Genomic DNA, 22,144 nt, shown 5'->3' with positions numbered 1-22,144 from the left:
ACTGTGTGTCCTGCATCCTTTCAGTTGTCTTTTCTCAAATTCATTCCAACTCTCATGATAGAACTTACCTCCCACTTGGAAATTTGAGAGTTCAATCCTAAAGAGCAGCATTTTTTTTCTCTCATAGAGAGCAATGAAAAAATACCTGCTGCAAACTGTGTGGCATCAGAAAGGGCATCCAGCCAGTAAATGCAGAGCTCCAGCCAGTCATCCTGACTCTACCCCAAATTAAGGGATTACGGGGTTGTAAAAAGGGAGTGGGTTTTTTTATGCTTTGGAAATTACATTTCCATTGATGCAGCCTAAAATTGTATTTGTGTTTTTTACAGCTATATCACACTGCTGGATCATCTTCAGTTTTCAGTAAACTTTTTCAGAAATTCTGTTAGAATCCTATAAACTCTGCATTTAATTTTTGCTTTCTAATTCCAATTAAAACATATATTTTATTTATTTATTTATTTATTTATTTATTTAGTCAATGATCAGCAACATAAAAAAGAAAGTAAAAGACAACAATTACAACCAGGATTGACTGGGAGAATTGGATTTAATTACTATAATCAAGTATGGTATATCTGAACAGTCATATTACAATAATAACATATGTATTTACATAAAACTAATAAATCTAATCTAATAAAAGACACAATGGCTCAGTGGCTAAGATACTGAGCTTGTCGATCAGAAAGGTCGGCAGTTTGGCGGTTCAAATCCCTAGCGTCGCGTAACTCCCATTACTTCTCCCAGCTTCTGCCAACGTAGCAGTTCAAAAGCATGTAAAAATGCAAGTAGAAAAATAGGAACCACCTTTGGTGGGAAGGTTATACCCGCCACTTGTGCCTTTGGCATTTAGTCATGCTGGCCATATGACCATGGCCACATCTTCAGACAGCGCTGGCTCTTTGGCTTTGAAACAGAGATGAGCACTGCCCTCTAGAGTCAAGAATGACTAGCACATAACACGAGGGGAACCTTTACCTTTACTTCAATAAAAGTATGCATTAAAATATGTGCCCTTTAAAATTATTTAGAATTTGGCTACTGTGAGTGGTGTTTGGATTTGGGTCCTGGAGAAGATGGCGTGCATAGAAATTATCTGCTCTTCCGAGAAATCACTCTAATAGAGGGAGTATGTACATTGATCTGATGTCCCTGTAGAGCTCACAGCACAATAAGACATGTGAGATATCTTCAGCTTTTCCATTGTCACATGTGTATTCATGTGCTATTGAGGTTTTATCATACCTGCCCTGCAGGAGTGCTGAGAGGAGAAAACATAAAATTCCTTCATTTCCCTCAGTATTTACAGGATGCTTGTGCTTCTTGCAGAGATGTTCAAGTGACACAGAATACTGTTGTAGCAATTCTTTGCAGTATTGTTTATCCCAAGCAGTACTGGCAGGAAAGGATCATTGTTAGACTTGATAAGTCTTGGAAATTGTTCTGTCATTTTCCTAACAACATGTTCCTGGCATCTGACAGACAGAAGACTTTACAAGCCAATTGGTTGATTTGTCATACATTTATTTTAATTCCCTGTAGTGGTGAATCATTAAGCACTGTGACTTCTGGAGATTTACCCATAAACCCCCAGGAATGTGCTTTCCTGCTGTTTTCAAGAAAGAGGAAAGTATATTTTGAAAACTGATTCGCAATGCACCTGTTATTGTGACTAGGGAACAAAGATGGTAGAGTTGCTACTCTCACACAAGTGTTGCTCCTATTGCTCTTGACTATAGCAGCAATGCTCTCACCTGTCAATGACCTTAAATCAAGCTGCTTTATATTCATTTTGCAGATTCTGCTTGTTCTGTAGGAAGCCACTTGTATGTGACAGGACCAACATCTTGCATTTGGCATTTGTGAATGTTAAATAAATAGAAACTCAAACGTAGTGTATCTATGGAGGAAGGAAGAATATTTCCTGTCTGATGTCTCCCATCATTTTCTTATCCTTAAATGGGAAAAATATGTTTATGTCATTTCTAAATAAGTATATTGCATAACATAATATGAAAAGACACTTTGTGGTGAATTTATCTTTCTATTATTTTTCTTCCTACTTTTAGATATTTTAGACTTGCACTTCTTCCACCTTCAACTGACATCAGCTGTCTATTCCGTACAAAGTTCCATCCTGCTACTGAACCTCTTTTATTTAGTGAGATGTTCAGAACAGTTCTTTCCCAGGCAGCCTTGCAGAAAAAAACTTTGAGGGTAGATATCTGCTCTGTCAGTAAAAGTCATCAAGAAGAATGTCTAGTAAGTATCGTTACTTAACATGATAATTGGTTTATTTTGATCCTTTCTCCCTTTTGGGGATGTATAAGTGTCTTTTGAGCGATGTATTAACAATCTTTATAGGTCTGGGCATAATCACCTTTGATCCTAAATAATTCTTACTGCCACTTTCATGGGAACTATACTGCCTAAAGATTTAAATAGCAAGGACCTAATGTAAATATTTCAGCAGGGGGGGGGGTTAAATGTGATTTCCCCACTTGCACTTCATGTTTTATTTCCTATGCTATGTTTTGGACTGTTCCTAGTGCTGCACTGGGAGCTGGTCTAGAACAGTGATGGGGAATCTTTTTCTTATGGTGTTCCAAAATTATGTGTGCCCACTCAATTCCCTGCCCACCTGCGCATGTGAACGCGACCCCCCTGTGCATGCTCACGCAACCCTTCCCCAGGCTCCGAAGGCTTTCCTGAAGCCTGGGGAGGGTGAAAAATCAGCTGGCCGGCGTGCGTATGCATGCCGGAGCTGACAGCTAACAGCTGGAGTTTCACCAAATATGGCTCCGCATACCACTTGTGGCATGCGTGCCATAAGTTTGCCATCACGGCTGTAGAAGCTACAACTAATCTAATATTTAACAGCTCAACTGCTGATTAAAATGCTGTAGATACATCATACCTATACCAAAACATCTGTATTATCTGCCTTTCTGCTACTAAACAGATTCAAGATGATGAAATTAGTATTAGTTCTAAAAAGGGAGCATGTTATCTTAGCATCCTCATGTATGTAATATTCCTGGTACTTAATGTTTTTGAGGTGAGGTCCTGCATTCTGTACCGCACGCAGCATAAGTAAACCTTCTCAGCAATCCTCTGCAGAACATCACTCCCATGCAGCCATTTACTCCTTTAAAAATCCATTCTTCTTTTTAGGGAGGCTTTTCACCAACCACCTCATTTTTATTAATATTTTAATCCTTTTTATAACTAGTGTTCTAGCACTGTTTTATAGCATTAACTCTTTCTGGCATTAATACAAATGAGAAATGGTATACAAATATTTAAATAAATAGAAATAATTGAATTTACTTTCCTTGCCCCATTTACTTGAGAGACTAAATGCTTGAATAGTTTTCCCACTCAAGATAATGAAGGAAGCACTTCTGATGCCACTGCAGAGAAAAACTGCAATGCTTTGGTTGTTACAGGCTTCATTTAAATGAGGAAAGGAAGAAGATAAATATTTTCTCTGTGGGTTTTATGATGATGCAATTTCCTGGGTTAATATTTATTGTGGTGAACCTTTTCAAAGAGCAGTCAGGACATACAATTTGGCCAATTGAATGTCTATAACCTCCATCCATCCATAACTGTGCTTAATTTATTTGAAAGTGTTTTGCAGTGACTATGTTTACTATTTTTGAGAAGTGTTCTTTCACCCAAATATTAGCCAGGAAATTTAATAATCCCATGCTTGGGATTTCCCGTGCGAGGGCATTGAACCTAGGACCTCACTCATGCAAAACTTGTATCTGACTTCAGTGGCAAAGGTGCATCCAGCAAAAATGTTCCATTTCTTGTATATAATGTTATCATAGTTAGAAGCAGACTTTTTTTTTTAATATTCTTCAAGTTATTATTCCCACATGTAGTTGATTGTAAAATGGAAGTGTAATGATTAATAATTTCAGACATTGACAGAATATAAATTGAGGGGGGCCCAAGGCATTTGTATACAATAAAGCTATTAAAGACTCTAGATATGAGCTTAGATTTTCTTTTCTTGCATATAAGGTCATTTTTTTCCTCATGAATAAGATGAACTGAGGCCAACTGTATTTTGCCTCAGGCATTAACCTAGCCAGTGCTTTCTCCTGCATCGATCTATTGCACTGATCAGATTTATAGTGTATAACTCTGTTTTCTTTTTGGATATGTATTGTATGTCTGATCTATAATTAATCAAATGATCTGTTTATTTTTTTTTTAAATATACCGCTTAAACTTCCCTTTTAATTCGATTGAGCAACAAGTAAGAACAAAAACAAAAATGTTACCATATAAAATCACCAGATAAATATCAATAGCATAATCTTTTCTGTTTTCACCTGCAACTCCTACTACTCTCTTGGCACTTTAATGCTTTACATCCTTTTATCTTACAAGCCAAGGACTCTTGTGCCCTTAATCCCTCAAGATTTATCATGAACCAGAATTACTTTAACACTTGTGCCAACTGCTCCAAATAAATCCCATTCATCTTCCCTCTTTCTTTATCTTTATGCTTTCCCCTTCACTTTTCATTTTAAAACATGTTTCTGCAATTTCCCTCTTGAGAGATAGATGAATCCTATTCATCAAGCTTTTATAGAATGGCTACCTCACACATTGCATTATAACCATAATAGAAAGGATCACTGTGCATCATGTGGAAAGTCTTCCTTACCTAATATTTATAAAACTTAGTTTTCATTGTTACTTGACTTCAGTTGTAATATTAATCTTAAATGTTGTATTTTAATCCAAAAGATATAAATATATCAATGAAGTTTTTAATAATTCTAATATAAAAAGGCTTTGGAGAATAATTTTTGACTGCTGAAACAAACAAAGCATTTCAATGATATTTGTTTTTACATAAATTAAAATTCTGTAACAAGTATACATTGTTTTGTAGGGTGGAATCAAGATAAGTCTGGGAGATGTGTCCTTTTCAAATGAGATGTCTACTCTGTGGTATAATTTGCTATCTTCTAAGCACACTGCTGGAAAAAGGAACGTGAAGCCAAAGAAGTATTCAGTCTTTGTGGCAGCCAATCCATCACCTGGTTCCTTGGTAAGTTGATTGCTAGAAAAAAAAATGGCACCAGTTAAATAGTTGTGCTACATTATTATGTGTAGCCTCCAGTTGTTATATGTTTCATTATCATAAATAGAAGTATAATTAGGCTTCCGGTTGACTTTTTCTGCTTGCAGCAATGGCTAAACAAACAATGAATGTTATAAATGAATTGCCAAATCTTGATTATTAGGAAAGCAATAAGCCAGAGTTCCTTGTCAGAATGTATTGCTAAAAAACAGAAGCAAATTCAATCAAGCTTATGTACAACTTCTTCATTGTAAGGAAGAGGGTGCTTATCCTAACATTCAAACATTATTTGTTGGAGTACAAGGGAATCTCATGTAAAATGCATATTGCCACATTAAACTTTTTTGTCAATAGTTTGCTCATTTGTGTATAATGGTTAAGGGGTTTGAGAAGACTGCAGAGACTCAGGTTCAAGTCCATTGTCAGGCAACTCACTGACTAATTTTGGACCACTTTTTCTCTTTAGTCCAATCTACATCATTATACATTGTTCATTGTACATTGAACACCTACAAGCAAATAAAGGTATAACCAGTAGTCAATATGAATTCATCAAAAAATAGATCATACTAAACAAATTCTATTTCATTCTTCAGCAAAGTGACTAAATACTGTGGACTTTGTATACTTAGATTTCAGGAAAGCATTTGATAAAGTGGAACACAACCTACTTCTTGACAAGCTAGAAAAATGTAGTATAGATAGCACCAGCACTAGATGGTCTGTAACAGATTGACAAATCATACTCAATGTGTAGTCCTCAACAGAACTATATCTACATGGAGGGAAGTAAGCAGTGGGATACTCCAAGGTTCTGTTTTTGACCCAATACTCTTAAATATCTTCATAAACGATCCAGATGTGGGACTAGAAAGAGAACATTAAAAATTTGGAGATGTTACCAAGCTGGCAGTAATAGCCAACACGCTAGAAGACAAGCTCAAGATAAAATAGATATTGACAGACTTGAACACTGGGCCCTATAAAAACAAAAAGAAATTCAGCATAGATAAAAGTAAGGTTCTACAATTAGGCAAGAAAAACCAACTGTGTAGATAAAGATTAGGTGGAACTTGGTTTAGTGCCAATAATTGTGAGAGAAATCTTGGACAATCACTTAAATATGAGCCAACAGTATTGTGCAGCAGCCAAAAAAGCAAATGCAATCCTACTCTCAAACCTTTCCAATTCTGGAAAAAGTGCAGAGAAGAGCAACAAAAATGATTATGGGGCATATGAAGAATGACTACAGGAATTGAGTATGTTTAATCTAATGAAAAGAAGGACTAGGGGAGACATGATAGCAATGTTCCAATAATTGAGGAGCACCTACAAAGACGGGGGGGTGGGGTGTCAAACTATTTTTCAAAGCACCAAAAAGCACGATGAGAAACAATGGATGGAAACTAAGGAGAAGCAACATAGAACTAAGGAGAAATTTCCCAACGGTGAGAACACTCAACCAATGGAACAACTAGCCTTCAGAAATTGTGGAGGCTTTAGAAAAGACTTGAAAATTTTCTGAAATGGTATAATGTCTCCTACTCAAGCAGGGAGTTGGTCTAGAAGACTTCCAAGGTCTATGTTCTATATTTCATTGTGGGGAAACATTGGAGGAAGGAATGCTATGTATGCCACTGTCAGTTCCTAGAGGAAAGATGAAATATCAATCAATCAAATGAATCAATAAATGAAGAGTAGTGAAATATAACTGTTCTTCCTAAATGCTATCTTTCTGCTGGCAAGCAGCTGATTATTTTTTTCACAGAATGTAACATAAGTATTTATGGTCTACTCTATTTCCCCCATTTTATTTTCATTATACTTGAGCATTTATTCCAAACAACTAAATGTACATTAATACTTACATTTACATCAGACTTCAAATAAGTGTATATATTTTTTGGTTTTCTTTATGAAAGGGAATGAAAACAAAATATTGTTTTAAAGAACGTACATGCAAAATCTAGGTCATACGAATGTCATAATATAGACAATTCCCAGTTTTAAACTGGAAAATCAATTGTAAAATCTGGATTAATGATTTGTAAATGCCAGAAACCAACTTGTTGCTTTTGCTTACAATTTGTGAATTAGAACTTAGTCTTTAGTGATCTGCCTGTCAGTATTTTTATTGCCTTGTCTATGCCAATTTTTGAAAAGAATTTTATTTATTATATTTAAATATAAAGTTTTGTTATAGGGTATGAAGTTCACAATATATGTAACGAATTCTGATGTCATGCAGCAATTCAAGGTTTAAATCAGTCTTGAGTGTTTCATGATGTAATCCTACTCTCTGTAGATACTTGTTTGCTTGTTAAATTTAATCTGAAAGGTTTCAGCAGCTTTGTGATTTTTCTGGGCTCAGTCCATGTACACAATCATTACAGGCCAGGTGTATTACTGGCATTACTTCGTACATATTTTAGTATAAGTAGAGCTGCTCTCCATGTATTTGTTAGGATGCGGTCTCAGCATTGTTGGAAAGAACATCAGCTGAGCTTCAAGCTGTAGAACAAGAATTGGCAGAGAAAGAAGAGGAAGGAGAGGAGGAGGAAGATGAGGACGCACAGGATACCCAGGAAACACAAAGTTCTGAGGAAGACTGGTAAGCTGAACTTTTTTTATTTATTGGTTACTCACAAACAGCATTTAAAAATACGAAGCATAAAAAAGCAACATACAGAAAACATTGCTTGTCCTCCGCAGTAGGTAGGTAAGAAAGATAGGAGGAAAATCTATTATTCTTTAGGCAATTTAGGAAAGAATATTTTTTCTGCTATTTTGCTCAGTGATAAAAACACAACACAAATATTATAGCAAAAGCAACAAGGAAAATAATTAATATTAGTTTCCATGCAGCTTGGAGAATGGAGCCATGCTGTTGTTCCCAATCTGATGTTCGGGTTCTGTGTTCATGTCTCAAAAAGATACAGCCTGGTGAATATGCATAATCATTCTCCTTAAATAGGAGCCAGAAAGCAAGGAGAAGCATTCATCTAGCTAGCAAAATATAGACTATATGCAAAAATTATGAACTGGGGATGAATTCTGTCTATATTTTGCTTTTGTTATCATGAACTTCCTCTGTTTTTGACCAGAACAAAGATTCATATAGCATCTTAACTTCTGGTAAATTTAAGCCAGGCATGAAGGCAGTAGACCTTTCTTGCCTCTTCTCTTTTAAGAAATGCTTATTGGTAGCATTTGTCTCTGAAAATGTGAATCAATTGTTTTAAGCAACCTTTTGTTAACAACAATTTAGAATGTGGATCTTTCATGAAACATATAATCCAATATGTGTCAATTTACTTGGATTAACAAGTTTTTATATAGAAACATCCTACCTTTTTAAAAAATTTATCATGTGGAGAATTAACTGTGTTAAAAAATACAGATGCAGGATATATTAAAAAATACAAACTTTAAGCTACTTTGGTCAAAATAAGAGGTGGTATTCAGCCAGTTAAGACCGGTTCTACCAAACCGATAGTAATGATTCTGCGCATTTCGGAGAACCAGCAAATCACACCACCAGCTGGCCTCACCCTGCCCTATATATCTTGCCTTCGCCACATGGCCCAGCTAATCTCCGCACCTCACCCGCTCTGCTCACCAAAGCATGTGCAAAAGCTGCATGCTCACATTTTCGGCGAATGGGTGGTGGAATTAATTGAAACTCACCACTGTTCAAAATGTATGTTTCAATGAATCCTTAAATGAACAAAAGCTGACATGATCTCAACATGATACCATTCTTAAAATTTCAATGCATTTCTACCATTTGTGTGCTACATATTCAAGAGTAAGAAAAAATGGTATGTGACAGGTGCATACATTTCATTATAGTTGATTCAATTTTTGGACCTTCCTTTTACGGTAAAGTTGTTTGAAAGGTGATTGACTTGTTGGGCTATAATTATCTGAGTGAGATATTTCCACAGATGAATGGATGCTCTGACTTTGTATCCACTCAAGATATTGTTGTTATTTTATCTATTTGCAATATCCATGGGCTCTAATAAGTGACTATGTGGAGGGTGCTATACAGGGGTGGGTTCTGGCTGGCACTATTGCTGGTTTGCTCGTCTGTGCGCTTCACATGTGCTTGATGTGCATTGTGCGCACATGCGCAGTGCAATTAAAATTGTTCTGCGCATGCACAGAACTGAAAAACAAGATGACGGCGCCAACAGTGCTGACTGGGGAACCAGTTCAGGGGGATGGCAGGCCTGGGTTGCTGCCAGTTCCAGTGGCCCAGGCTGCCAAACTACTACTGGTTCAGCCGAACCAGTCCGAACCAGTGGAAACCCATCACTGGTGCTATATCTATCTTCAGAAATAACCTTGACTATCAAATTTATATTTAATTTTATGATATTCTAACACAGTAAATTTATAACAGATCCTTCTGCTTTTTCTAAAGAAGAGAATACTGAAACCATATAAATGTTTCAGTAGAAGTTTACCTCTGGCCAAAATAAGTTGTTGATAATGTCACATTAATTGTATGAATATTAGGTTCCAAATATGCTGGTATTTTATTTTCCAAATACCTTAATAAATTAAGGGTAGATTTGTTCTCACAGGGTAGGAATTCTGGCAGAAGTATCCAGAGAAATGAATGAAGAGGAGAATAAAATCAAAAAGATCGAAGAAGACAAATGCACAGATAGCAAGAGAATGAGTTTTAATTTGGAACAGGCAGGTGGTACTGAATATGAGAAAGAAAGCAACCTTACAGAAGTAGATCTCAACAAAGAAACAATAGTATCCCCAATACTGGTGAGTATTTTAAATTACATTTCCTATATGGCCGAGAATGCCTTTTGTAGTTCATCCATAATATTTGTCATCGCAAACTTCTCAAAACGTTTTCAGTTAAATGTACAAACTTGGTATAGCATTTAACATATGTAGTGATTTTGAATTGGTACTTTACAGACTTGGAAATGTTTTTGTTTCATAGTACAAAAAAGAGAAGCAGCAAGGAAAAAAAGTCCTTAGAGCAGCCACAGAAAAATATTTAGCTTGCTAGTTAACATTTAATGCTTATTTGTTCGATAATTCATGTTTAATAATGGATGTTTTAAATATTTAATAAGTTATTTAATGTTTAAATTATACTAGCATACACACTTAATATTTTTATTTTTGCAACTGTTTTGCAGTTTTAATAACAAGGGCCAAGCTCTTAAAAACAGTGCTAGGAAAAGGGAGGGGGGGTTATATATGTGATGGATGGATGAATCAGTTCATTTTCAGTCCATGAACTATAAATTTTGCATATGTTCATTTGTAAATCTGTTATGCCCTACTCCCTCTTTAAACTGAAAAATTTTAAAATAATCCATATAAACATCTGTATTTAAATATTTACATTTGGCAATGTTTTTTTCTCAAAAACACATATTTTATATGATTTTGCAATTTTTTTAAGCCTGAAAAAACTTCAATACAAAATTTAGAAAATTATGGAAATTGAAATTCACCAGAAAGTGTGAATCAATTGGTTTCTCTTCAAATATACATTGTTCAGGCATTCCGTATGCTAGAAACCTAAATACTGATATTTAATCAAAGAAACATATTATAGATAGTCTTTGACTTGTGATCATAATTGGGACCAGAATTTCTGTTGCTATGCAAGGCACTAGTTAAGTGAATAGTACCAGATTTTACGACCTTTTTGCAACAGTTGTTAAGTGAATCATTGCAGTTAAGTAAGTCGTGCAAGAGAATCTGTCGCAAATGAGGATCACATGAAATTAGGTTAGTAAGTTTTTTCTTTGCGAAAGACTGTAGTCAAAAATAGAGTTCAAGTATTGATACAAAAGTCCTACAGTCAGTCCATGTGTAGCTAGTTAAGATTCTTCATGAAACCCACAATAGCCATTGTCAGGTACTCTAGATGAAAACCAGCCATCGTGTCAATCAGCCATCAGTTAGTCTAGAAGGTCCCAGCCATCATGTCAATGACAAGAAATGTTGGAAACTATAGTTCAACAGCAAGAAGTCTACAGATGCCATACTGTGATGTTGAACGAGACAGTTTTGTTGCTTTCTATGTTTTTATGTTTACTTGTTAATAGCTATTTTGCCAGTATAATTTCATCACTTCTGAATTAGACAATCCTAAAAGTGCCATAATAATCACCATTTAAAAGAAAGCCTAATTTTAGTTTTAAATGGACAAGGGATTTGTTTGTTTAGAGTGCATTCATTTTAAGAATCCCGAAAATATCTTTTTCTAGTATATGGTGCTTTGTCTAGTGAAATATATGATGTGTCCAGATAAAAGAAAGATTTTCGTGGAGGACTAAATGCCTGTCTACTTTTTATTTCTTAAGAAATAAAAAGTATTTTGAGCCTTGGTTTTTTGGGTTTCAGTTTAACTTATTAGTGTCCTAATGGTATAAATTGACATAATTTGTTGAGCAGGTTTTGGTTTTCAATATTAGAAATAATGTATAATATATCCACAGGTTGATAGAGAAACAAATACAGAAGATAGGATTGAGTATGTAGCTATACAACCCAAGGACAAAGCCAGCCTGAAGTCTCAACAGCATCCTTTTGTCAGAAACAGCATGATAGTACGTTCACAGACGTTCTCTCCAGGCGAGCGGAACCAGTACATCTGTAGGGTAAGATAAAGAGTGTTCTCAATGAACTCTTGCTAACTAAAGACTCATTTAATTTCTTTGGCAGTGGCTCATTGCTGGCAGTGGGCCACCTCTAGAGAACTTAGTGTCCATCTGCCAACTGTGAGGCTATGAAAATTATTGCTTTCACCTATAAAATAATGTGTAACTTCTCAGCTATTTGGATGTTAGCCTTTATCTCTTTGTATTAAGCTAGAATAAAGTTGTCGCAATTAACATTCCTTCACTCTTCCCCTCTCCCACTTACTGACATGCAAACACATGGTTTGAACAGGATGCTAAGGCATGAATTGTTTAACCATGATTTACTGAAGACAATCGCAATTGACTGTGTTTGCACCATATGCTACTTTTAGTGGAATATATGAACCCAGTCATTCTTTCTCAATAGTCATGTGTAGAATTAGCTTGCAGATGCCAAAAATAATTTTTTCATTGCTTTTTTTACTGTTGATACCCATTTCAGTGCAAATATTTATATTCATTTTGCTGTTTTACGACATGTCTAGCAGCCTGTAATTTTTGAAATATGATTTGCCAAATGAAAATAGCACTTATTCTAAGAATACTTTCCCAAAGAAAGAAGGAAGAAGGTTCAACAAATTAGAATCTATTTGCTTTTTAATTTCATGACAAAAATGAAATACTTCAAATAAAGTTGCTGTCTGCGCGTGTAATCTGAAACAATATGTTCACACAACAGGGACAAAATATCAAAAATGGTATGCTGCAGATGAGTCATCAACTAATCTGCTTTTCAGTATTTTCAATATTTATTTGCCCTCCAATGCAAAAGATAGTTTCTTCATTGTAGTCTCTGTGAATCATTCATATTGGTATCTGGCCTTGCACAATGTTCTTTTGAGAATTTTCTAAAGCTGAAAGAGACTTGTGTATTTGTCCTTTCAGTTTATCTTTGACTGCAGTAGTAGTACCCCTCCAGGAGTTGTCTGACACTGTAACAGCATTTTTTTTTCTTCTGATACACACATCTACTTAAAGGAAACCACATGATCGAGATTTGACTCTCCTCCTCAGGCTGTTACAAAACAGAATGGGAGGAATTGATCATTTCCTGATAGGGCTTCATAGTGGATTGAATTCTTCCACATCCAAACTCCCTCCAGTACCAGGATGATCAATCAGTCTCAACCAAGATCTGTAAAAATCAAAAACTCAACTATAAGAAGAAAAAGACAATCAAGGACAATCACTTGGTCCAGATTTTCTGTATCAGCCTCCTGCCTCCTTTTATTTGTGCTTTCATTTATTTAATAATGGGAATCCTTGTAAGCAAAACCTCTTTTTCCTCTCAGATCACTCACACATTTTATTCTGTACTGGAAGCAATTTGGGATTTATCTGGTATGCATTCATACTAATCAGCACAGTTGAAAAATAAAATTACTAATAACAATACTCACTGCATATATCATCCATCCCCTTGGGCTGTGTCAAACCTAGATCATACCCAAGTAGGATGTCACATTGTTGCCATTAGAAACACAAAAATACATTACTGTTAACAGCATCTGCCTCATTAAAAATCAAGAATTGAATATTTTTCTGTATATTAAGTTATTGGTGTTTGAACTGTGATGTTTTATCAGTAATTATCTATTATGCAAAACTGTAGTCAAATCCAACAGAATATGCGGTGGTTATTTTTGTTAGTTTTAATACCAGTAGCTTTTTTATTTTAGCTCTACCCACTCTGTTTCAATTACTGCCTGTTCTATTTTGACAGCTGAATAGAAGTGATAGCGATAGTTCAACATTGGCCAAAAGAACTCTCTTTGTGAGAAATTCCACAGAACGGCGGAGCTTGAGAGTCAAAAGGGTAGGTGTTTTTTGACATTTATTACTCATTTCTTTATTTTTATCAAATATATTCAAACATATAATAAAGGTTTATTTATAAAACATTGCTCTGCATGATACACAGATTGGTGTGCATGCATGTATAATCTCTTATGGAAGATACAGATCATTATTTTGCCCCTTCTCTTATTCCAAGGTTGTATTCTGGTGAACAAAAAACAAAGATTTATTTCTTTGAGAACAAGAAGTAGCAAAAAAAAGTTTCTTGACATTGCATTTCTGCTTCTCTCAGAACTTTCATAGTAAAACTGTGGGCATCTAAAGGATTGTTCCAGGGTAGGAGTGAGGCTGCAATAGAGGGGATGATCATAACTTGTAGTTTTGTATGTGGATGTTTTTCTGGCAATCTTTTTCATAAATTTGACAGTCACCCAATTTGCCAAGAAAAATGTGGGACTTGGACACAAAAACTGCTACATGCTGGTTCAGATCTTTGTCCAAGTTCACTATTATTTACACTTTCTCCCCAGAGATATAGATTGAAATCTTTCCCAGCCTTACTTGGAGAGATTAAGAACTAAATCTAAGCATGCAAAGCAAAGACTCTGCAACTGAATGGAAACCTTTCCTTCAAATTAGATATTTATCACAGCAATCAGTAGCGAATACTTTTTAGTTTAATTTAACTTTATTTCAATTTTGAGGCCATCTGATTTCACCACAAGTCTGGACAATTATTAATTTAAAAGAATCATAAAGACAACTACATATATCAAAGAAATTGAGGTGGAGAGATGTACTTGACCAGAATTTTAACTTTCACATTGTTCATCAGACACTTTTTTTCATCAGCTAACAAATTTATACTCCGTAGCTTTTCTTAGAATTGTGTTTTGTTCCTGGAACTGTGAATGTTACGTCCTCTTACACATTTAATTAAAAAAAGGGAGAGATTGTCTCAGATAGTGTCAGAGAACAGGCCTGTCATTTCCAGTTCTAGTGACATAGCAGACTGGAGAGCTGCTACTAAGATTAATAGATCCATCTCAAACAAGATATATTCTTTTTTTCAGATTGTAAAGTTAACATCCAGACAGTTTACTTCCAAATATATCCCAAGGAAACTGATATGTCCTCAAACAATGTTTTATTGATATAGTTTTATGCTTATGATTTCAATTACATGGAACCCCTCCTGATTAGTTAAAAGACAAAACAAGCTAATCACTTTGAGCATCATTTGGGAAGGAAAGGTGGGATGCAAATTTAACAAAAAAATACATTCCTTGGCTTTCCTTAACTATGTAATGATGTATTTAGCACAAATTTGCCCATAGACTCGCTTTCTAAAATAAATGCAAGAGTTCATAACTTTATAACAGAATTCTTTACAGTACAGAGCAGCTACGTATTGTATAGCCAGCATTAAGAGAGAAAGAAGCAACTCTGAAAACCAAAAATTTCCCTCTTACTTAACACTATATTATACATACAACAGAACCTTCCCTCAATCTTTAATAAATTGCTGCTAGACTTGCACTGTTAAATTGCACTGTTCCCACTAATATTTCCCCAAGCAAAAACCGTTCTAGAAGACTGGGTAGCAGACATAGAATTAATAAGAAAAGTCCTTTGGCCATTGTTTCATTTACTCCAGCATTCTGTCATGGAATGGCCCACGGAAAGCTTACAAGCTTGGACTGCAGGGCTATAACTCCCCTTTCCTGATGTTGTCCAACCAAATGCAGTTAAGGCATGCTGCTTAAGGATTCAGGGAGTAATAAAAAAACTATGCCTATTCATGGTTGTTGATTGCATGATCCTCCGTAATCCTGTCTAGTCTGTTTTAAGAAATCTTCCAACTTGACAATTTTCCATAACTGCTAGCAGTGAATTCCAGTATAACTATTATAAAATATTTTCCTCCTGTTGGTCCTAAATCTTCTCTATAACATTATATCAATTTTTTTCTCTTCCATAAATGGGCATAGCAGTAGAGGCCTTACTTTGAGAGCAGGTAGAACTCAGAGTCTCTCGGCTTTTGCCCCGCTGTTTGCTATAGTAATGTATTTTACTTGCATGCATTAGCAAGATGTTCACAATCTTTTTTAAAAAGCCAGCCTTCTTTAAAATCTCAGAGTTAGAAATATTACAAGCTCCTATTCTCCCCATCCCCGAGGAATACCCCTCATCATAGTTGTACCAAAAATGTTGTGTTTTGATATTGAAATAAAGTTTAAAGATGTTGCAGAATATGTTTTTACTGTATTATCTCATTACGTTGCCTAAGGAAAATTGTATGACAGGTTCTTATCTTATAGGGACTGAAAAATATTCCGGTTCTGGAATAAAAACAACTGCCGAATAACCACCCCTTAGAGTTTAGTCTGCTACAACTTCATTTGTACAAAAATAGTATCTTAGTGCCCATAGCAAATTTGTTATGTTTCACACGAATATTAGGCTGTTCTCATGCAGTGCATGCATTATATTATATTCATATTTTCTGGAATTCCTGACAACTATAGCCTACTTGCCAGTCCAACTTGCAAAGAGCAATGCGAGAGCGTCTGGTGCGTACTTCTCTTGACTTGGAGCTGGATCTTCAGGCATCCCGGACCCGTCAGAGTCGCCTGAATGATGAACTACAGACACTTCGTGCTCTTAGACAGAAGTTAGAAGAGATGAAAGCAACAGGGCAGACGGACCTTCCTCCGTGTATTTTGGAGGATGAAAGATTCCAAAAGCTTTTGAAGCAAGCTGAAAAAGAGGTATGGACATGAACTAACTAATAAAGAAGCAAATGTATGATGTTTTAGTGTCTGCATGTACAGTTTTGACCAAGTGTTCATATAAAATTGAAATGCTCAGAATGTACACTATCTCTATATTGTTGGTATTATTCTTTTCCTACTGCCAGGTACTGTTTGCATGAAGTTTCAGTGGTTTAAAATGTCTTAGAAGAGTGCAGGCATTTAAACAAATTGTTCAGAAAACTGGATACTGATTTAACGTGGTAAAGTGTTTTCCTCCATATTCCATGCAGCCTATAGTGGGTTTTTTTGCTGAGAACTTTCCCATTTTATCTAACACTTCAGAACTTATTATTATAGTTCAAATTATTGAGTCCAATATTCATGATGGAAATGTAATCTAATTTAGTAATTAAATGCATTTGATATCAATAATCACAGAATTGCCTCAGGAGGATTAATTTTAGATTTTACAGGGTCTCAGGAGATTTGTATATTTAACCAAGAGGCTAGCTACTTTGGGGGTGGGGGTGTTCTATCCATTCTGCCTTTAAGAAACTGCTTCCTAGTTTTTAAAAACATTTAGGAATATGAAAGAGCTGGTTGTAAAACTATTGCCTTCTAAATATAGAAATATCATGTTGCCTCAAATTTAGGAAAACCAGATAATTAAAGCTGGGTTTTTTATTAAACTTTCTACTTCTATAAATGACTAAATATCTACAAAATTCACAAGGTGTTTTAAGTTCTTAACGAATTTCATTTTAACCAAACTCACATCATCTTATTTATTTATCTAGTTTACATAGTTGCTCATATCACAAAACAATATACAGTGCTGTACAATGAAGCTAAAACAATATATATCTTAAACAATGGTCAATATTGATTATTTAAAATGTTAAAAACTATAAAACCATTTGTCTAAAATGATACAGGGTTTCCTGTCTAAGTTGGGGATTGGACTAGAAGACCTCCAAGGTCCCTTTCAACTCTGTTATTCTATTCTATTCTGAAAACAGAGCTAAAACTAAGAAATAATAGACAAAGGGATGTTAATAGTAATGGAGCTACCTCACTAGTTCATCCATCTCCTTGGGGATCCCCAGGCCTGCTGGTATAACTTGAGGGACTTTCAGAAGCTCAGAAGCATAAGGCCAATCTCACCTCAGGGATGAAGAATCCACAATGTGGATACCACAGCAGAAACTATCCATTGCCAAGGGCCCACCAAATGATGTTCCCTAGACAGGGGGGGTATCATACCCCATGATGGCCTGTTGCCTTATCCACACCTCATTTATTTTATGAGAAGAGGATCTCTGGTTTTAAAATGACTGGACCAGATTGGAAATGTACACACTTACAGTGCAACATCTGTTTTAATATTTTTATGGTCATGTACAGCTCTGAATAGTTAAAAAGCATTCACGTAGTGCCATCTTCAGTTGTAATATGTTTACAGAAGCAAGCCTACCATAGAAATACTGTACATTATCCTAACCTGGAAAAATCTTGCTTAATAAGAGATTTGCCTTTCTGGCAGGCAAAGGAATATATACATTTTTGCTGATATAATTAAAGTGTGTTTGACATGTAGGCAATCAAGAACACAGGTAATCTTCAATTTGCAACTTTAATCGCGGGCAGAATTTCCATTGCTATACAAGGCAGTTGTTAAATGAATTGTGGCTGATTTGGTGACCTTTTTTGCCATGGTGCTTAAGGAAATCACAGCAGTTGTTACCATATTTTTCAGAGCATAAGATGCACCTTTCCCCCCCAAAAAAGAGGGTGAAAATCTAGGTGCGTCTTATACACTGAATACAGAATTTTTTGGCCTACTGAAACCCCGCCCCCTTTGCAAAAATGGACATGAAGAGGGTTTGGGAGGCTTGCAAAGCACGCTTGGGGGCTGTGGAGGGGAAAAATGAACAAAAAACATGCTGTTTGTGCTCATTTTTGTTTCCCACAACCCCCAAGAGCCTCCCAAAGCTCTGCATGCCCTTTTTTATTTTATTTTTTTGCAATGAATGAGGCGTGCAGAGGGTTTGGGAGGCCTGCAGAGTGCAAAAAAATATTTTTTTTAATTTACCTTTTCAAAATCATGGTGCGTCTTATACTCCGGTGCGTCTAATAATCCAAAAAATACGGTAAGTGAATCTATTTTCCTCCATTTACTATGCTTGTTGGAAGCAAGCTAAAAAGGTCACAAATGGTGAGCATACAATCCTGGAATAGTGGAATTTACAATCTAGTTGCCAAAGCAACCAAATTTTGATCACATGACGGGATTCTGCAGTGGTCATAAGTGTGATAATTGTTTCTAAATACTTTTTTCACAGCCATTGTAACTTTGAATGGTCACTAAACAAATAGATGTAAATTGAGGACTACCTGTGCACCTCTATATTCCGTACTCACTATTTTTAAAAGTATCTTTCTTCTTCCTCATATCCTCATCTTTTGAAACCTAGATTGGGCTTTTGTTTGTTTGTTTAGCAAAATTTTACCCTGTCCCATACCAGACTGGCTTGTTTGGACAGAAACAAACAAAGAAAAACTAATTCACTGACAGGTCTTCATCAATATGAGATTATTCTTAAACTGCACTGATGATGCCCACAAACATCTTAGGTCAAAGACCCAGTGAAATAAGATTTTTTTCCTGTGTTGTAAAAAAACAGGAAAATGGAGCCTCATGCTCTTAAGGCAGAAGCAAATTACATAAATGGGGGCTACTATAGAAAATTCCTGTTGTCTTACCCACAGCCCATTTGTGTTATGAGAAGTGGAGTCTCTCTGCAAATGACCAGCCAAGATTGAAAATGCACATGACAGCAGGGCAAGATCTGTTTTAAATATTTCCATGGTCATGTACTGCTTTGAATAGTTCAAAAGCATTCAGAGGGTGCCCTCTTCAGTTGCAATACGTTTACAGAAGCAGCCTACTGCAGAAATACTGTACTTATTACAATGCCAAAGTCAGTAAAAACACTTTAAAGGCTTTTAATATACTAATATAAAAAGTTAAGGGAAGTATTAAAACAGTGGCGTACTCTATTAACACAAAAGGAGGGCATTTAACAAAACCAATCAACATCACAGGAAGCAGATAAATGAAATATAATTTAGACTGTGTATTATATACTTTTAATTGTCAGAAAAAAAATTAAACCCTTGGTTAAAAACTGATTATAAAATTCCAGTTGTATTTGCTTCTTAGCTCATCCAAAGGATAATTAGATAGCTTATTGGGTATGCAAAGCCACTTTGCCATGCAAGGTTTTTTGTGACCTGCTGTCTTTTTTAGATGCTGTTAATCCATCTACGGTGCTAATAGGAAGGGTTGGCATGCTAATAGAGCTTCTATTTGGGACATCACTTTCTGGTGTACAAACATTTGCCCGTGGATTACAGTGCCATTAAAGAAGCTGTCAAGAATTAGGTAGACCTTTTTCATTCATTCAACATCTTAATTAAATCAGACCAAAGTCATTTGAATTGCAGTGCCAAGATGCCTTTCCTTTTATTTGTGCTGAGATAGTTTGCAAGGTGCTTACTTAAGTCCTTATAATATTATGAGTTATTAAATGTGGCTTGTAATTTTTTTTCATTAGGCGGAACAGTCAAAGGACAAAAAGAAACAGGGATTAAATGCAGTGAAATTGATGAGGAAAGCTTCAAAAGACGTGTGCCGATTACGAGAGCAAAGCCAGAAAGTGCCATTACAGGTGCAGTCTTTCAGGTAAGGAGAATCTATATCTCTATGAGCTTTGTGAAACTGTTCAGCAATTTCTACATTGAAATTTTCAGTTTCAGTTTCACTAGAGGTGGCGCAGTGGTTAAATGCAGCACTGCAGGCTACTTCAGCTGACTGCAGTTCTGCAGTTCGGCTGTTCAAATCTCACCGGCTCAGGGTTGACTCAGCCTTCCATCCTTCCGAGGTGGGTAAAATGAGGACCCGGATTGTTGGGGGCAATATGCTGACTCTGTAAACCACTTAGGGAGGGCTGAAAGCCCTATGAAGCGGTATATAAGTCTAACTGCTATTGCTATTGCTATTGCTAACATATAGTTCTAGAATTAGATAGCTCTGTGGTAAATTTCACTGCAGTTTCAATCATTTACAAGATAAATTAATTCAAATGTTCTGAAGTAAATAATCAAAGATCCAAGATTTGGCTTTGGGGTCCCTAAACCAGCTCTTTGGATAAAAAGCTAGTTTTTCTCAATAACAAGTAAAATACTCTTGTTTCATGTCTATTGTCTATTAAAAATAAATTCACTATAATGTTACTGAAATACTTATAGGGTGGGCAAAGGATGGTATCAGTTCTGGCATATGAATGTGATAAATTGAATGTGTAGGGATTATATTCAGAGATAATAGCTTAAAGAAATATATCTACAAGGAATAGGATTAGAGAAAAACATTTGGTCAATCTTAGGATGTTTCTCTCCAATTAACAAGAAATTGTTTACACCAGAAATTATTTACACTTATTTTCAACACCCTGACTATCAATATTCAGTTTTCCCTAAATAATTCACCTGGCTAGAAACACACTGATGACCAGAATAAAGTTCTATCTATCTGTCTGTCTGATAAAATAGAGGCTGTAGTTCAAATTAAAACCATGGCCATTTTGGTTATGGGAAAACTTCCCTGACCTCTTCCGTAAATGTTAGCCAATCTTCTTTGTAACCACTTGCTAAGGGAACTGTTACTGTACATGATTAAGAGAGCTTATCCTAGTAAATGCTTTTACCTCCCTGACCCAGCCCCCAAGGCGGCTGGAAAGAAATATTCTAACAATGGATCTTCCATCTTGGAGCCAGCCTGTTGCTGAGGAGGCTGAAGTCAGACCAAGGTAATTTGGCAGGAAAGTAGTATTTTCCATAAGAAAACAGAAAAAGACTGAAATGAGCTTCTTATGTCAGACAGATGTCTTCAGAGGGTCAGTGACCTGCAGTTGGCCTACTGCAGGGCTCTTCCTTTCCATCTGACCATGGAGCTCTGTATGTCCATGGCCATTTCTGCTTTGGCTGCGTCAGAGAACAGAAGAGTTGGAGTGTTGTGTTTTGATTTTGTCTCAAGAAATACTGACCTTGTATAAGTCCTTCTATGATGTCACTAGTCCCATTAGTAAGCTCCAGCTGGAAAATAGTCCACTGTCTGGTCATTTCCCCACTCAGAATTTGGTGTGGTTGTGCCCATGAAAACAAAAGATGGGATCAGGTCATTGCATCCTTCTGGATCACAGTGATTGGTTGCTGCCAGAATTACCAAGCAACTCCGTGATCAAGTAGTAGTAGTGGTTGATTGGGTTTGTATGCCGCCCACTCCCGGAGAACTCTGGGCGGCTTACAATAAAAAAAAGGGGGGGGATAAATAAGACAAAACAACAATTTAAAATACAACAACATACACAATTAAAGTGGGGCTGGATACTTCAACAGCTCCAGGCCTGCAGGAGTAGCCAGGACTTAGTAGCTTTACGGAAGGCCGGGAGGGTAGTAAGGGTCCGGATCTCAACAGGGAGGTCATTCCAGAAGTCAAAATTGCTCCCTCCATGGTGGATCTAGTCTACCCAAAATTGTTCTGCCCATTACAACCTTAAGGCTACTAACTGCCTCTGTATAGTGATTAGAGAGGGTAGCTTCACCATTCATTTCTACATCTGCATTCCTCATTCCCCGTGTCTAAAAAGCCCATTCCCAACTGGTCAGTTGATCATGCCTGCCAGCACTCTGAGTTTGCACACAGAAAAAAAGACCACTTCAGT

At 36.1% G+C, this 22,144-nt stretch overlaps 1 protein-coding gene across 2 annotated transcripts in view; it reads left to right on the top strand.

Moving 5' to 3' along the window:
- The window catches only part of WWC2 (WW and C2 domain containing 2), a 153,396-nt gene that overhangs the window by 129,373 nt on the left and 1,879 nt on the right, over window positions 1-22,144 (top strand). For both annotated transcript variants that reach the window (XM_032223804.1, XM_032223805.1), the window contains exons 15-22: window positions 2,073-2,265; window positions 4,922-5,080; window positions 7,579-7,724; window positions 9,706-9,901; window positions 11,602-11,763; window positions 13,529-13,621; window positions 16,131-16,373; window positions 19,976-20,103. In XM_032223804.1, coding sequence (XP_032079695.1) covers window positions 2,073-2,265; window positions 4,922-5,080; window positions 7,579-7,724; window positions 9,706-9,901; window positions 11,602-11,763; window positions 13,529-13,621; window positions 16,131-16,373; window positions 19,976-20,103 — 1,320 coding nt within the window. The remainder of the gene's footprint in view (window positions 1-2,072; window positions 2,266-4,921; window positions 5,081-7,578; window positions 7,725-9,705; window positions 9,902-11,601; window positions 11,764-13,528; window positions 13,622-16,130; window positions 16,374-19,975; window positions 20,104-22,144) is intronic.

The sequence above is a fragment of the Thamnophis elegans genome, chromosome 9 (assembly GCF_009769535.1).
Source record: "Thamnophis elegans isolate rThaEle1 chromosome 9, rThaEle1.pri, whole genome shotgun sequence".
NCBI lineage: Eukaryota > Metazoa > Chordata > Lepidosauria > Squamata > Colubridae > Thamnophis > Thamnophis elegans.
Note: the sequence above shows the minus strand (reverse complement) of the source record. Positions and strands in the feature narration are given on the sequence as shown.